At 42.4% G+C, this 15,264-nt stretch overlaps 3 protein-coding genes across 4 annotated transcripts; 1 reads left to right on the forward strand and 2 right to left on the reverse strand.

Moving 5' to 3' along the window:
* Window positions 1-708: 708 nt before the first annotated feature.
* LOC125579835 (meiosis-specific protein ASY2-like) lies at window positions 709-2,687 on the reverse strand. The gene is made up of 5 exons (XM_048743706.1): window positions 2,303-2,687; window positions 2,090-2,224; window positions 1,387-2,009; window positions 1,026-1,315; window positions 709-976 (listed from the first exon to the last, which is right to left on the reverse strand). The coding sequence occupies exons 1-5, from the start codon at window positions 2,685-2,687 to the stop codon at window positions 709-711; spliced, it is 1,701 nt and encodes a 566-aa protein (XP_048599663.1).
* Window positions 2,688-6,783: 4,096 nt separating this feature from the next.
* LOC106445482 (imidazole glycerol phosphate synthase hisHF, chloroplastic) lies at window positions 6,784-10,672 on the forward strand. 2 transcript variants are annotated; one of them, XM_013887054.3, is made up of 19 exons: window positions 6,784-7,044; window positions 7,124-7,206; window positions 7,285-7,379; window positions 7,468-7,571; window positions 7,664-7,833; window positions 7,939-8,053; window positions 8,145-8,200; window positions 8,291-8,329; window positions 8,447-8,545; window positions 8,660-8,722; window positions 8,808-8,870; window positions 8,962-9,044; window positions 9,131-9,239; window positions 9,300-9,353; window positions 9,516-9,603; window positions 9,849-9,886; window positions 9,970-10,075; window positions 10,169-10,335; window positions 10,418-10,672. In XM_013887054.3, exons 1-19 carry the CDS (start codon window positions 6,876-6,878, stop codon window positions 10,475-10,477), a joined length of 1,761 nt encoding a protein of 586 aa, XP_013742508.2. In that variant the 5' UTR covers window positions 6,784-6,875; the 3' UTR covers window positions 10,478-10,672. The 2 variants fall into 2 exon arrangements, 1 of the variants encoding a protein (XP_013742508.2); XR_007317907.1 differs by lacking the exons at window positions 10,169-10,335; window positions 10,418-10,672 and having other exon boundaries at window positions 9,761-9,886; window positions 9,970-10,015.
* A 252-nt stretch (window positions 10,673-10,924) lies between these two features.
* Window positions 10,925-15,131, reverse strand: LOC106445490 (pentatricopeptide repeat-containing protein At5g62370-like). The gene is made up of 5 exons (XM_013887063.3): window positions 12,032-15,131; window positions 11,855-11,895; window positions 11,494-11,768; window positions 11,280-11,384; window positions 10,925-11,202 (listed from the first exon to the last, which is right to left on the reverse strand). The coding sequence occupies exon 1, from the start codon at window positions 14,952-14,954 to the stop codon at window positions 12,162-12,164; it is 2,793 nt and encodes a 930-aa protein (XP_013742517.2). The 5' UTR covers window positions 14,955-15,131; the 3' UTR covers window positions 10,925-11,202; window positions 11,280-11,384; window positions 11,494-11,768; window positions 11,855-11,895; window positions 12,032-12,161.
* Window positions 15,132-15,264: the final 133 nt, after the last annotated feature.

Raw genomic sequence — 15,264 nt, forward strand, 5'->3', positions numbered from 1 at the left:
CGGCGTCTACCAACTCATGGAAATTGACGGAACGGCGGTTCCCCGCTCATGGAACGTCGTAAACCTGAAGAAGTACTACTACTAAGACGAAGCCAAAACCCCTCCTTTTAGCGCCAAAAAAAAGCAAGAACTACGAATGACTTGATCCCTCCGGGGTACGTAGGCAGCTCGTTTACGTGTCCAGTCATAACTCCAAAAAAAATCCAAGACCAAAGAAGAGCTTTCGAATAAGCAGATTTTTTTTTAACATCGTCACCCTGGCCAGGTGTTCGATATAACGCGTTCCACACGGATGCAGTGGCAAAATAAACCACACTCCCTAACTCCGACTTAAAAACTCGGGCTAGGGGGATAAAAAGCTGGGCCCAGACCCGCATCGTCGGTTTTTTAATACTCAGTAAATAAGTCGGGCCCATCTCGCACGAGTATTATCAATCCCGATTAAACGAGATAAACCGAGTCAAGTCTCGACCTCATAAACACCTGAAAAGCCGAGGGTATCTCGCAAAAAGAACAAAATCCAGCAAAATAACAAAGGAGCAAAAATAACGAAACTCAGACGAAATATCAAAGGAACAAGAAGACAAAAAACAGCAAAAAGAAGTCATTCAAACAAGGCCACCAACGACCCTAAGTCAAGACAACAAATTAAAAAGAGCACCAACGCCCCAGAACTAAACAAAGTCTAAAAGACTCCCAAAGGTAGCCTCAAACAACATTATCATTTTTAATACTAAGTCTTAAAGAAGAAGAAAGAAGGGGAGAAACCACGAGATCGTCATCCTCCAAAGCCGCGACCTCGGTGTTGTCCAGAAGGTCAGTGTATTCCCTCAAAGCCACCCGGTGACGCCTCAACTTCTCCGAAGGAATCGGAATGCCTTCCTCAATACAAACCTCAAGACAAGACACGATCCCGGTCATCTGGTTCTCCTTGAAGACAAGCTCCTTCACATGCTCTTGATCATCCAAGTACGCCCTTACCCGCCCCGATACTTCGCAACGGCCTCACGAACAGCCCGAGCCACCTCCTTCGCAGCACAATCTTTGCGACTTTGCTCGAGATAACTGATCCTCGCCCAAGAGCATTTTGCTGATCCCCAATCTGAGATCGAAGAATGGCCTCACGACTCGACGACGCCGCAAGCTCCGCCCGAAGAACCTCAGCGGAGGAACTTAAGCCGCCGACGGCAACCTCCAGCTCTTTGATACGAGTATCGCACGACTCCTTCTCCGCGAACATGTCCTCCAGCTTGGCCCGCACCCTCCGAAGATCCCTCTCGTAAAGATACACAAGCCGCACCGCATGGGCATTCGACTGCACCCAAGAAAGAAAAAACTTAAGCCAAGAAGAACAAAAGACCACCATGTTAAAGGAAAGAGAAGAACCTGAGCAGTAGAGCGAGACATATCCTTGAACTCCTGAGAATGCACTAGATTATCAACATCAGGAATGTCCGTGAACGCATTCCTCGGAAGACAGAAGTACTCGGCGCAAGCGCGCTCATCGTTCACAAAAGGAGTGTCGTTGTTATAACGGAACACCCGGGCATGGGGATCCCGCTGAGATCTCTTCTCTTCAGGGGCACCCTCCGTCGGAACATCTTCGGACAGACGCTTGAGAGACCTAGACTCTCGACCTTCCCGGACATCAGAACGGATGGCATCAGCCATAAAACCACCTGTCGGGGCTGTATCAGAAGCCCCCCTTTCAACACTAACCGGCTCCCCACCTTCAGGAGCAGCCGGATTCATTCCACCAGATTCACCAAACGCCCTTTCGGGCTCAACATCACGATTCAAGGGGCTGAACTGGGCCATTCCCATGTTTTCTTCCCGCAAGGAAGAACTCGTCACCTCATCATTCATAACACTCGAATACGGAGGGATGTCATGACGGGCGCCCCCGGTCCGCACCGAAGGAGAGCGAGCGGCTCGACAAGGCATCACGAGTGAAGGGGGACGCGACGAAGACCGACCACGAAGACCCGATCGACCGCCGGAGGGAGCACCTTAAACGGCTAAAAACAAGAAAATCGAGTAAGAGACGAGATACTAAAAGGAAGCCGTTCGCATAGAAGACAGAACATACCGGCCGAGATACGTGGAACGCTACAAAAGATACGATCACGATCGAAGTCGGACCACTGCTGAACCCCCAATTCACGAATCTTTTCTACTCCGCGAGAAAAAACCGCCGGCGGAGGAAGCAGGATTGGATGACGCTCTAGAAAAACCCCAAAAAGCGCAAAAATAAAGTCACACGCAAACTACGACGAAGAAAGAGATAAAACAAGAGACTCACTAGGCGAAGAGTTCCAAGTCCCTCTCAGGACCGCGTTAAGATCCGCCACAGAAGCCGAGTCAATCCAGACGAAGAAATAACGCTGAAACCACTCATGCGCCTTATTCACCCTCCCCCTAAGAATGTCGTGACGAGACTTAATATTTATGTAGAAAGTATTGGGAGTCCCTAAGTTCCTGCTAATATTAGCCAATTCCTCGAAGAAACGAAGATCGACATCAATGCCGACCTCTGCCCCCAAAACCAGAGCCGCAACTACATTCTGCATGGCGGCAAGAGTAAATTGAGTCAAGACGATATCCCGGGCAGCAGCATACGACGTCAGAAGACGAGGGAGAGGAAACCAGAGACGCAAATGAGTAAAAAATGCCTCGTACAGACACATCCATACGGGGGGGGGGGGAGGGGCGTCCATGGCCGAGCACGCATCTGTAACTACCTCGGAAAGAGGCAAGTCCTCGCGATACCATCAAGCATCGCACATGTCCGAACAGAGGGAAGCCCCGTCGGAGGAACGTCCTCCACTGGAGCATCAACCGCGTCCTCTCCGTCATCCTCGAGGTCGACAATGTCTTCATCATCGAATTGAGGAAAACGACCAGAACTCTGCTACGGTGTCGTCCGAACATTCCGGCGGAGAAAACTTCCTTCGTCGCGATGGAAAAAGGGCCGACGGGTAATCGGAGTATTATCACTCGTAGACTCCGATCCTCTCCCACCAGTCGGAGACGGAGGAAGAGACGGAGAAGATTGCGGATAATCCACACGATCCTCGACAGAAGCAGAAGAAAGGCTAGATTTGATTCTCATGATGAAAAGAAGAAGAAAGTAACTCGCCGAAGAAAGAGAAAAAAGTAACTACGGGAAAGGAGAGCGAAAGATGACAAAGAAGGAAAACAAAACCAATTTATAGAGAAAGGAAGCACAACTTCCAAGACCCAAAAGACAACAAAAACATTATAATTCAAAGGACGCGACTCTTCGCTGACGCCCTCCGCGATACACGAGAAAGAAGTTAGTACCAACCATAGGATGCCACGTCATGATAACGAACGCATGCCGAGCCGAGTCAACTCCCATCCACGACTCTTCATCGTGTCATCCTAGAAATCCCGAATAGACACTTAGGGGGGGGGACTGTTGTTGGATATGGGCCTCACTAAGTGCCAAGGCCCAGGAGCTGACTCGGCCCGATCCTAAAACTGAGTCCAAGACAGGAGCGACGCGACGAGGCCCAGAAAAGGAAGCAAGGCCCGCGCCGAATGCCATCATCACATCGGGGTAAGCGGTTCACCAACTCCCTGAGACGACCTGACAACACGCCACCGAACGACATGAAAGAATAGGCCGAGGTTCCTACCACGGCGCCGAACCTACTCACTGACAATCCGCCGATCATTGTAGCGGGTCAGAAAGTAATCATGACGCATCCACAAAACCACGCAGCTAAAATCTATAAAAGGAGGAAAAATGATTACGGAGAGGAGACAGCGAAATAGAGAGAAAAAGACTAGAGAGATAAAAGTAGAGAGAATCATGAGTTCGTCTTTACGACTACAAGTTCTTCTTTTATTCTTCGCTTCGCCTTCTTGTAAACACTTCATTAAACGAAACCTTTGGCCCCATTAATCATACTTATATCTTTGTTTAGTCTATAAATCTCCTATTACTGGATTTAGGATTCAACAACTAACTCCTCTTGGCTCTTACCACGCGATTGGCATTTGCCACTATCTTTCATCGTTTATGACCTCATAACATAAATTTTACCTCTAGATTTAAGAAAATAACTAGATTTTGACCCGCGCTTTCAAAGCGCGGGTTTATTTTTTTATTCTTTCAAATGTCAAAATATTTAGTAAATGTCATATTTCATATATTTGTGTTTTATTTTATAAAAGACTTAAACTTTTTATCTTTTTTTATCGTGTTTCATTTTAAATGATTATTTATGTTTAAAAAATTAAACTTTATTTTTTTAATGGATTAAGTTGGTATAACTCTGATAAATTAATTTTATTATGTGGTTAATATTTTTAATAAAAATAATTATATACTTTTAATAAAGATTTATACTTTTCAATGAAAAAATCAATTTTTTTTTATGAATGATTAAATTATATTAAGAAAAGAAAAAAAATAATTAAGAATGGTTGAAAAAAAATTTGAACTTGGACTCAATGGCCCAAAGGAAAAAAAAATCTGAGAATTGGATATGATTTCTTAATCGGTCCAAATGGCCCAAGAGAGATCTGATGTGGACAGTGGACTGGATCCGAAAAAATGGCCCAATATAAATGTGTTATTAATATTACTTGATTGACCTTAATGAAACATGCAATGTTAGTAAAGAAAAAACAAGTTAAGGTAAAAATGACAATAGGATCCTGATTTAATAGTATAGATCACAATAGGAGAGAGATAGAAGTTCATTATTTTTAAATAGTTTCTCTAATGCGAAAGGGACACGGTGACTTTAACTGACGACTCATAGCAGACGTCGTGATGGCTTCATAAAACACATAACATACAAAATTACTTACTTGTTTCAGAATTGGCATGTTATATTTAATGAGTGGTTAATGCCTAATTTTGACCACCGCACATCAAATTGATTAAATCATTCTTAGAACTTTCTTCATCCGTTTTCGGGATTTCTCCAAACATGCTGAAACCGTACCATGCTGATGAGGACGACCAAACCCGATGAGTTTCGACTCGAGCACCACCCGTGGTGACTAAGTCTTATGACAAAGAGATCGAAGAGGTTTTGGCGTCCAAAGAAGTAAGGAAGCGGGGAGTCCCGAGACAGACCCATTTTCTCATCAAGTGGAAGGGACTGCCAGAGGCAGAAGCAACATGGGAATCAGAAGAGGACTTGTGGCAATTCCGGGACATACTGAAGGCATACACGGCGACGAGGGCGTCACCGGCTTAGGTGGGGGAGGATGTCACGGCCCGTTTTAACCCAAAACGTCCATGAAGACAACCAAAGATCGGGTCGGGCCAGAGGTGAATCAAGTCCACTCCACTAAGTATTTTCTTAAGCTTTAAGTCTTTTGTAAAATATCTTAGGTAGGGAGAAGTGTAGAAAAGTGTGGAGCTTTGTAGAACCTTTGAGAAGGAACCTCACAACCGTTAGATCGTTTCGATCTGAACCGTCCGTTGAGGAGGAGAAAGTGTATATAAAGGGGTGATCCCCTCTCTTGTAAATCACCAAGTTTTAATAAGAAAACACTTCCACAAACTCTCTCTCTAAAAACGTCCATATTCTCTCTCTAAGTGCTGAGCGAGTTGTCCGAGAGGCTGACTTAGCAAACCACAAGGGTGAAAGTTGCTAAGGCCGCACGTCCTGATTGCTGTGAAGAAATCAGTCCGTGACAGTTGGTATCAGACCAACTGTCACGGACTGATTTCTTCACAGCAATCAGACCAACTATCACGCACTGATTTCTTCACCCGTTCGGTCTGTCCATCAGATTGTGGGTGAAAGTTAGTTGAGAAGCTTAATTCCGTCCCAAGAATTTTGAACAGCTCTGTCCATAAACGTCCAGTGAACCGGGGATCCCGGTCACTTACAATGTTCCGAGGCATTGTTAGTAAAGAAAGAGCAATCTAAAGTAAAAATGACAATAGTATCCTGATTTAATAGTATAGATCACAATGGGAGAGAGATAGAAGTTCATTATTTTTAAATAGTTTCTCTAATGGGAAAGGGACACGGTGACTTTAACTGACGACTCATAGCAGACGTCGTGATGGCTTCATAAAACACATAACATACAAAATTACTTACTTGTTTCAGAATTGGCATGTTATATTTAATGAGTGGTTAATGCCTAATTTTGACCACCGCACATCAAATTGATTAAATCATTCTTAGAACTTGAAAACATAGGTAAGAAAAATTAGCCGGTTTGGTACTACTGCAAATAAACTATCTGGTGAAAATCTCGATTGAATTTTGGTAGCTATTTATTCAGATAAATTTTTTTTTTAAAATAAAATAAAAAGGGTTGACTTGAGAACAAAAGGATGGGACGAGTTATTGTTGGCACACACACTCAAATATCATACAAAGTCCATAACCTCTCTTTTATTTTGTCCTTTTGCGTGTTTGCTCAACTTTCATGCCCTCCATTGGATGCTCGGAGTAGGTGAATCTATAGGCGACCCTAACCCCTAAACCATTATTTAATCTCGTTTATTTTTTTCGCCACGCTTGTTATTATTAAAAACAGCATGGTAGGAATATTTTTCTTCTAGCAAGACTTATGTAGGTCTTATAATTAACTCGTACTTTGATGTTATATTAGGAATGCAATTTAAGTGACCACTTTTTTTCTGTTATAACAATTTTAAAGAGTCAACAAAACTCACTTTAGAAGTCGCGTTATTTGAGTCAAGTGAAATCTAGGCCCAATATTCAAGGCCCAATTATAATATTTTAAGACACTCAGAAACGACGTCGTAAACAGTGATGTTTTGTTTAGTCGTGGCTCTTGACAATTGAGACAAGTGACGACGTCCTTTTGAATTAACAAATCGAAGCACAGTCAGTGAATCGCAATCAATGGAGGCTACGACGGCGGCTCCATTCTCATCCTGTGTCACTCCAAGACAAAACCTTTCTTCATCCCCAAGTTCGTTGCTCCTCTCCCGGAAAAAACTCGGCAGTGCTAATCTCAAATTCAAATCTCCGAGAAGCCTATCGGTTCGCGCATCTTCTGCCTCCGATTCTGGTAGTTTCTCTCACTTCAAATTCAATAAAGTTTCACTTTTCCGATCTCAAAGCTTTCGTCTTTTTCGTGCCGCCTCTAGTTGTGACTTTGCTTGACTACGGAGCTGGGAATGTCCGTAGCATCCGTAACGCTCTTCGTCACCTCGGTTTCAGCATCAAAGACGTAAGCTTTTTTTTTATTTTTCTCTAATCTACATGTTAATGTAGTGAGTGGTGTCATTGGGGGAACTTGAAATGTCAGGTGAAAACACCTGGTGACATTCTTAATGCTGATCGGCTAATCTTCCCTGGCGTTGGAGCTTTTGCACCCGCCATGGATGTACTTAACAAAACCGGGTAAGCATCACTAAGCTCTGAGGATCTCTATTTTGATTCAGGTGCTCTTTTAAGTTACACTGAACATGTCTTATTTGATGTTTTGAAGGATGGGAGAAGCTTTGTGCACATATATTGAGAATGACCGCCCCTTTCTAGGCATATGTCTTGGCCTACAACTGCTTTTCGACTTTAGTGAGGAGAATGGACCAGGTTCTGCTCTATTGCCCCCTCTTCATATTATCTCCTCTTCAACACAATCAGCATTATGATATCATATACTCTTAACTGTATATTTGTGTCAGTCAAAGGTCTTGGTGTGATACCGGGAACAGTTGGACGCTTTGATTCTTCAGCTGGTATAAGAGTACCCCACATTGGCTGGAATGCTTTGCAAGTGGGGAAGGATTCTGAAATTTTGGATGATGTTGGAAGTCGTCATGTGTATTTTGTTCATTCTTACAGGGCCATTCCGGTATGTATTTGAACAATCTCTTCTTTTTTCTGTCGTGTTTGTATATGTACCACTGTCTATCTCGTCCTCTTATGTTCATAGTTTTCGGTTTTGTGATTGTTGCAGTCGAATGAAAACAAGGATTGGATTTCGTCTACCTGCCACTATGGCGAATCCTTTATATCTTCCATAAGAAAGGGAAATGTGCATGCAGTCCAATTCCATCCAGAGAAGAGCGGGGGTATGATGTTTTACTCTAGTTATTTGTTGTTGATATCTTCATTACTTCATATATAGTATCTCATACTGATTCAGAATCTGGATATTCTCAGAGGTGGGGCTTTCTGTTTTAAGAAGGTTCCTGGATCCAAAATCACCCTTGAAACAGGTAAGTTCCACTCTAGCCTTGCGTGCACAACGTAAGCTTCCTGAGTTTTTTGGGTTTTGCTAATGGAAACTACACTTCACTTGAAGACAGAAACCAATGGAAAGGAAGGCTTCAAAGCTTGCAAAGAGGGTAATAATTTTTTCCTTCATTATCGTAGTGTCTTATCCACAGTATTGTTGGGTTTTCTCTTTACTATTATTGCAGGAATTTTTCTAATGATTATATATTTTTTTTCCATTTCTCTAGGTGATTGCTTGTCTTGACGTGAGGACTAATGATAAAGGAGATCTTGTAGTAACTAAAGGCGACCAATATGATGTGAGAGAGCAATCTAACGAAAACGAGGTCTGTTAAAATTGTTGCTTTAATGTTGTATTCTGAGCTGTGTTGACTAATCTGAGAGGTACTGAGGTTGACTATTTTATTGTCGCCGTTAAGTAATTAACCTTTCTTGTGCAGGTTCGTAATCTTGGAAAACCTGTGGATTTAGCTGGGCAGTATTACAAAGATGGTGCAGATGAGGTATGTTTTCTTGTTATTCGTGGCTCAAATACAGCTTTGTTTAGATTTTGTTTGCCATTAAACCATTCTCCCTTTGGGTTTTCAGATTAGCTTTTTAAACATAACTGGATTCCGTGATTTTCCTCTAGGGGATTTGCCGATGATACAGGTACTAAGATTAGTTGTTTCTCATTAGAGTTTTAAGTATTACTTCTGCAGTTATGTGTTTTCTGATTTAAATCTTTTTACATCCTTTATAGGTTTTGAGGTACACATCAGAGAATGTCTTTGTACCACTAACCGTTGGAGGTGGTATCAGAGATTTTACAGATGCTACCGGCAGGTACATGTTAAGAGTTTTCTTTTCAGCCTGTTTCTTTTGAACATGTTCTCCATAACGATTAAAATATCAAATTACTTTTGGCTCAGGTACTATTCTAGTTTGGAAGTTGCTGCTGAGTATTTCAGATCCGGTGCTGATAAAATCTCCATAGGAAGTGACGCTGTTTATGCTGCGGAAGAGTTTGTTAAATCAGGGGTAAGCTTGTACATGCCGTCTCATTTTGTCGAAGACGCTAATCCCCTTGTTTTTTTGTAGGTGAAGACAGGAAAGAGTAGTTTAGAGCAAATATCCAGAGTTTATGGAAATCAGGTATGTTAATCGCTTTACACTAGAACGTAAGTAGCTTAGTTACAGATTGAGTAGACAGTGAATATACATTTGAATGCGTTTAGATAGTTGTTTTCTTATATTCCCCAATTTACGTGAAGCAGCTTTTTCAGTTAATTGATTTGAGTTTTTTTCTCGTCACAGGCAGTGGTTGTAAGTATTGATCCTCGTAGAGTTTATGTGAACCATCCTGATGATGTGCCATACAAAGTCATCAGAGTAACTAACCCAGGTATGCCAGTATTCTCACCTCTTTTTTCTTTGCTTTGTCATGGTCTAAAACGAACATGGTTGAGGCTGGCTACATATCATACATTTACATGGCAAAATTGGGCTGCACTGAAAGCTCAAGGAAAATACTCAAAAAGCTATGTTAACTCTAGTTTCAGATGATATGGTTCATCTTGCATAGCCTTGAGTTCTTTGTACTAAACATTGAATAGAGTTTCTCCACCGATGTTAACTTGCTGTTGTTAGGTCCGAATGGGGAAGAATATGCATGGTACCAGTGCACGGTAAAATTCCAGCCAGCTTTTTTTGCATGTTATTTCTGAATTTTGTCTCATTCTTTAACACTATTGGTTCCTCTGACTAAAAGGTAAGTGGAGGGCGAGAAGGTCGGCCTATTGGAGCGTATGAGCTTGCAAAAGCGGTGGAAGAGTTAGGTGCTGGTGAAATTCTACTGAACTGCATAGACTGTGATGGTATGTTCACTCAGAAGTTCCTTTTAAGTCTCTAAAGCCGCGTTGTTCCAGATGTTAAAAATCATTCTATGCTTAATTTTCTGCGAGTTTCAGGTCAAGGGAAAGGATTTGACACAGACTTGGTAAAGCTCATCTCTGATGCAGTGGGCATACCGGTGATCGCAAGCAGTGGAGCAGGCACTCCTGAGCACTTTTCCGAGGTGTTTGAGACGACAAATGCATCTGCTGCTCTTGCTGCCGGCATTTTCCACCGGAAAGAGGTAACAAACCTTTTATATTCTCTTTAATACCTTTGAATCTAAAACCGAGCCTGCTAACTGTTCTATGCCGTTTTGTATGAAGGTACCCATCCAATCTGTGAAAGAGCACTTGCTAGAGAAGAGCATAGAAGTCAGGATGTAAGAAATTCCGTTTCTGTTCAAGACTTCACGTGCTACCATTATTCATGTCACACTTTCAACAAGATCGATTATTATTTTCAATAAGTTATTATTATAACAGATTAATCGATCACTGATCATTCCGTTGTATGAGAGTAGATGAACTTATGTTATCTTTTTATTTCATCATAAGAAAGCATATACGTTTTCAAAATTATTCACTTTTCAGTTTTCTCATCTAAAATTTTTATTAATAATACAAGAAAGAAAATGAAATCTGATGATCCTGATTCCTTGTAAAGGCCCTGAGAAATTAGAAAAGAAGTTCATATAAAATTCATAAGGGTATGTATAACTGGTTCAAGCATAACGGTGTGGGAGTGTGCCTTTTGCAGCTAAAATCTGCATTTTCTGTGTGCAAATGCAAAAGATTATAACGAAATAAGGAGGCCAAAATGCACTTCTCAGCTCAGTTCAAAAGATACATACATACAAACATACATAAACTGTGTTCGTTTAGACTCAAAGGTGTGTGTCTATATTACAAAATGTTGAGCGGATTTGTCTCTGTACTCTTCGTCAATGTGTTTCTGCTGTTATATTGTTCAGAAGGATGCAGCCAAGAGAGCATTTGGGCCTTCTCCACACCTCCTCCGATGAACAACATTCATCCGGTCTGCTGATCTACAAATCTCACTGCAGCTCCAATCAAACGAAGCAAGCCCGCCTGCGCCTTCCACTCACAATCTGCAGTTTCTCATTGATCAACATGGGAACTGATCCATACTAGGGTATAGATAAAGGAATTTGAATTTTCTCTTTACCTGTTGCACCACAACATAGCCTACGGTCATCTACATTCTCCAAATCCAATCCAAAAACAATATCCTAAAGAGACATCTTCATTCACGTACTTGTGAAGTATGATTCTGTATGCACATTTTTTCCTTAGTTAATACACAAATCAATATATAGATCGTATACACACAAAGCAGATTAGTTGTTTTTGATTTGTCAAGGCTGTAGGAAAGAACTCACTGGTTTATGGATATGTAAGACGCCAATTCCCTGGAAATTGCATAGAGCTGACCAGTGGCATGGCGGAAGTATATGACCCGCCTCTCCAAATTTCCATTACTCCGGTTCATGATATCTCTCTCCTCTAACAATGGAGATTTCATGGAGACTTGATTGTGAGATAAACATTAGTCTCTCTTGAAGTTACTTCTGAGCAAGAACGGGTCCAGATTTCATGCAACCAATGTAGACTCGGGGCGTCATCTGGTATCTTGCTAGTTCTTCTCCGAGCGTGGCTGCAAAAATACCCATAACAGAAGTGAGCATTGATATGACAAGAAACATAACAACTGAGATAAAGTAAAGAGGTTTATTCTCTCACCTCTACTAACATGCACGCATCATCAACTTTCACGTAGAAGTCTGCATCCCACAATGCAAAAGCCGTAGTCAATAAATTTTGTATCCACCGACATCCCCAAAGAATATTTTTCGGTTTATTTCCCGGAAAACTCGTAAACAGAAAAGTTAATGGGATAACAGAGCATTGTTCTGTTACCTGTCGGAGAAGAGAGTTCCCGCGCAGAGGAATCCGATCCAGAGAAATCCTTTATGTTGCCTCAACATCTTAATGTGTGTAGTCTAAGCAAAACCACGATAAGCTATAGAGAAAGAATCTCAAAGAGTGACTACGTGTGACTAATCGAACGAGGCCAAAAACCAAGAGCAGCCATGTCTTTAACTATTTTAACCGCTTCCATGGTCAATCCAGAGTAACAGAGACACTGAAGCAGCGTTTCATAAGAGTCTCTGTTTGGATACACACCATCCTTCTGCATTTCTAACATCAGAGCCAAAGCATCACGAGGTCTTTCACTTTTACAGAGACCCTTAAGCAGAGTACTGTACATAACTCGATCTGGCTCACAATCTGAGTCCTCAAACAAAGCTATAGCAGACTCAACGTCGCCTGCTTTGATATGAGCTTTCATCAGGATAGTGAAAGTCACCTGATTCGGAAGCACTCCTTCCTTTTGCATTGAGTGGAGATGGTTATAAGCTTCATCAAGCCTTCCCGCAGCACAGTATCCTGTTATAATGGCGTTGTGGAGGTATAAGTTAGGGACTAGAGACGTTTTCACTTTCCCAATCACTTCCATTGCAAAGCTTTTTGATCTGTAGTTGCATATAGAAGAGGGGATTGATGCTACAGGATTTGTCTGAAGAAGACGTCGAAGAAGCTCTTCTTTACCAGGCTCAACAAACACTCGTCTCTTTCGTGCCATTGCTCTCCATAAACCGCTAAGCAGTGTGATGTACGCAACGTGATCATGTTTCACCTCGTTTTCTCCCATTAAACCAAACAATGTAAAAGAAAACTTGAAGTCTCCCTTCTTCAAGAAATGACCAATGAGTGAAGTGTACAACACCACGTTTGGAGATAACCCGTCTTCCACCATCTTATCAAGATACTCACATCCTTTCTCGATCATACCAGTCTTCACGAATCCACTGATCAACACCGTGTAAGTAAAAGAGCTAGGTCGGACGAAAAGCTTGACCACTTCTTCAACCAACTCGTTTGCTTCGTTGATCCTTGCGTTTCTCGCGTACGCATTGATCATAATCATGTAAGCAATCTCATCAGGTTGAATCCCAGACTCGAGCATCCTGGCAAAGGTCTCTTCTGCCTCAACAACTCTTCCTCGTCTGCCAAGAGAACCAATGATTGAACTGTAAATAGCAACTGTAGGTCTCAAACCAATCTCCTCCATCACATCTACAACAGCAAAGGCAGCGTCTATGTCGTTATTCTTGCATAACTCATTAACAACTATCAAGTACGTATCAGGATCTGGAACGAATCCCCATTCTTGAATATGATTGACTAAAGACCCCAAATCTCCTATAAGACCTTCTTGAAACAGACATTTGATCACTGAGTTGTATGAAAAGGGTAAAGGCGTGCATCCTAGATTCACCATTTTCTTGATACGAGACAAAGCAGCGGTGAAGTTTCTTTGCGAGCATAGAGCGGTTGTGACAACGGCAAGTCCCTTGGCAGCTAGCTTTGCGTTTTTTCCAGCAACCTCCTCGAGCAAAGACTCAACTTTCACTTCAATGTTCTCAAGGCCATCATCAATAACCGGTGGACTTATTATCCCACATCCGTTATCCACAATCGCTTGTAAGATAACCATAGCGTACTTAAGCTCGTGGTACTTGGGAAGCATCTTCAAGAGCACAAAGTAAGTAATATGGTCAGGGACAACCCCGTTGTCTAACATCCTCATCAACAAGCCAAGAGCTTGATCCAACCCGCCCTTCTTATGAAACGCAGATATAAGATTCGTATAACAATGCACATTGCGTGATAAATCTTCTACCCTCCCTGCGCTATTCTCGAAAAGCCTCAAAGCATAATCAACATTCCCTTCTTTACAGTAGCTACCAATCATTATATGGTACGTGAAAACATTCAACCGCACACCTTTTTTCATCATTTGACTAAACATAACCCTTCCTTTATCGAGCACACCCAGCTTCACGAACCCATGGATCAAAGTGTTGAAAATATAAGTATCAAGCTCGCAACCTTTCTCAACCATCCGCGAGTAGAGCCGCGTCGCCATCGTCATATCATTGCCCTTGCAATACTCTCTCATCAAACAAGTGTACATGACCTTATCCACAAAGTATCCGTCAGCTTCCATATGATCAAACAGAGCCTCAGCTTCCGCAGCGTATCCTCTTGTACAAAACCCGTAGAAGAGAGACTTATAAAGATTAACCGGAAGAGGCATTCTCGTCATCTCACAGAGAGTATCTAACATCCCAACCGCTTCATCCAAGTGACCGTGACCGCACAGTCCTTTAAACAATCTCTTGCAACACCAGAGGCGTAAACCACCGCCACTCGCTTTGACTTGCTCAAAGTAAAGATACGCCTCGAGATACTGACCTTGATTACAAAGCTCGTCGACCACTAAGCTACAAGCGTTGGTACTAGGAACATAACCAGAAGCTAGAACTCTATCTAAACATGCTCTAGCCTCGTCGAATCTCCTTAACTTAACCAAACAGAGAACCATCGAATCCAAAACAGAGGAATCAGGAACGACACCGTTTCCGAGTACGCGTTGGTTGTAGAAAGTTTCGGCCGATTCAGGCTGGCCCATCTCCGTGAGCTTCCTTATCAATGCGCCGCAGCAGTGAGAGTCGAGTTCTATTCCGTTGTTGACTGCAAAGTCGGCAACTAAAGCTGCCTCTGATGTCGAAGAACAACCGTCGATGACGCGGCGAGTGACTTCACGAGCAGAGTCCAGGAGACCTCGTCGGCGAAGGTTAACTATCAACGACAAACATCTGGAGCGGTGGTCAGAGGAGGCGGAGGTTGTTGATGGGTCCGAGGGAAGAGCGCAAGTCGTAGCCTTTCTCGATTTCACTATGCGATGACACAAAGCCTTCACCTTTAACATCATTTGAAACCCACCCAAATCTCAAGGTTTGGCAATCGAAAGCTTCTTCACGAGTTGCAGAGGTGAAACAAAGAATCGTACTTTAGAGTAGTTAGTGAAGAGAAAGATAAGATTTTGAAGAGATTTTGGCAAGAATTAACGGCGAAGTGAAACGATGAGAGGCAAAGCGCGGGGTTTGAAACAGAGTCATCGAAGTCGTACTAAAACCCTTGTCATCGTCGTTAGTCTCTGTAAATTGGTTTAATGTGTTAACCGGTACATTTGGTCGAATTCCTTTTAACCTAAACCGGGTTTCCTACAAAACAATCAATTT

This window comes from Brassica napus, chromosome C1, assembly GCF_020379485.1.
Source record: "Brassica napus cultivar Da-Ae chromosome C1, Da-Ae, whole genome shotgun sequence".
In the NCBI taxonomy this organism is placed as follows: domain Eukaryota; kingdom Viridiplantae; phylum Streptophyta; class Magnoliopsida; order Brassicales; family Brassicaceae; genus Brassica; species Brassica napus.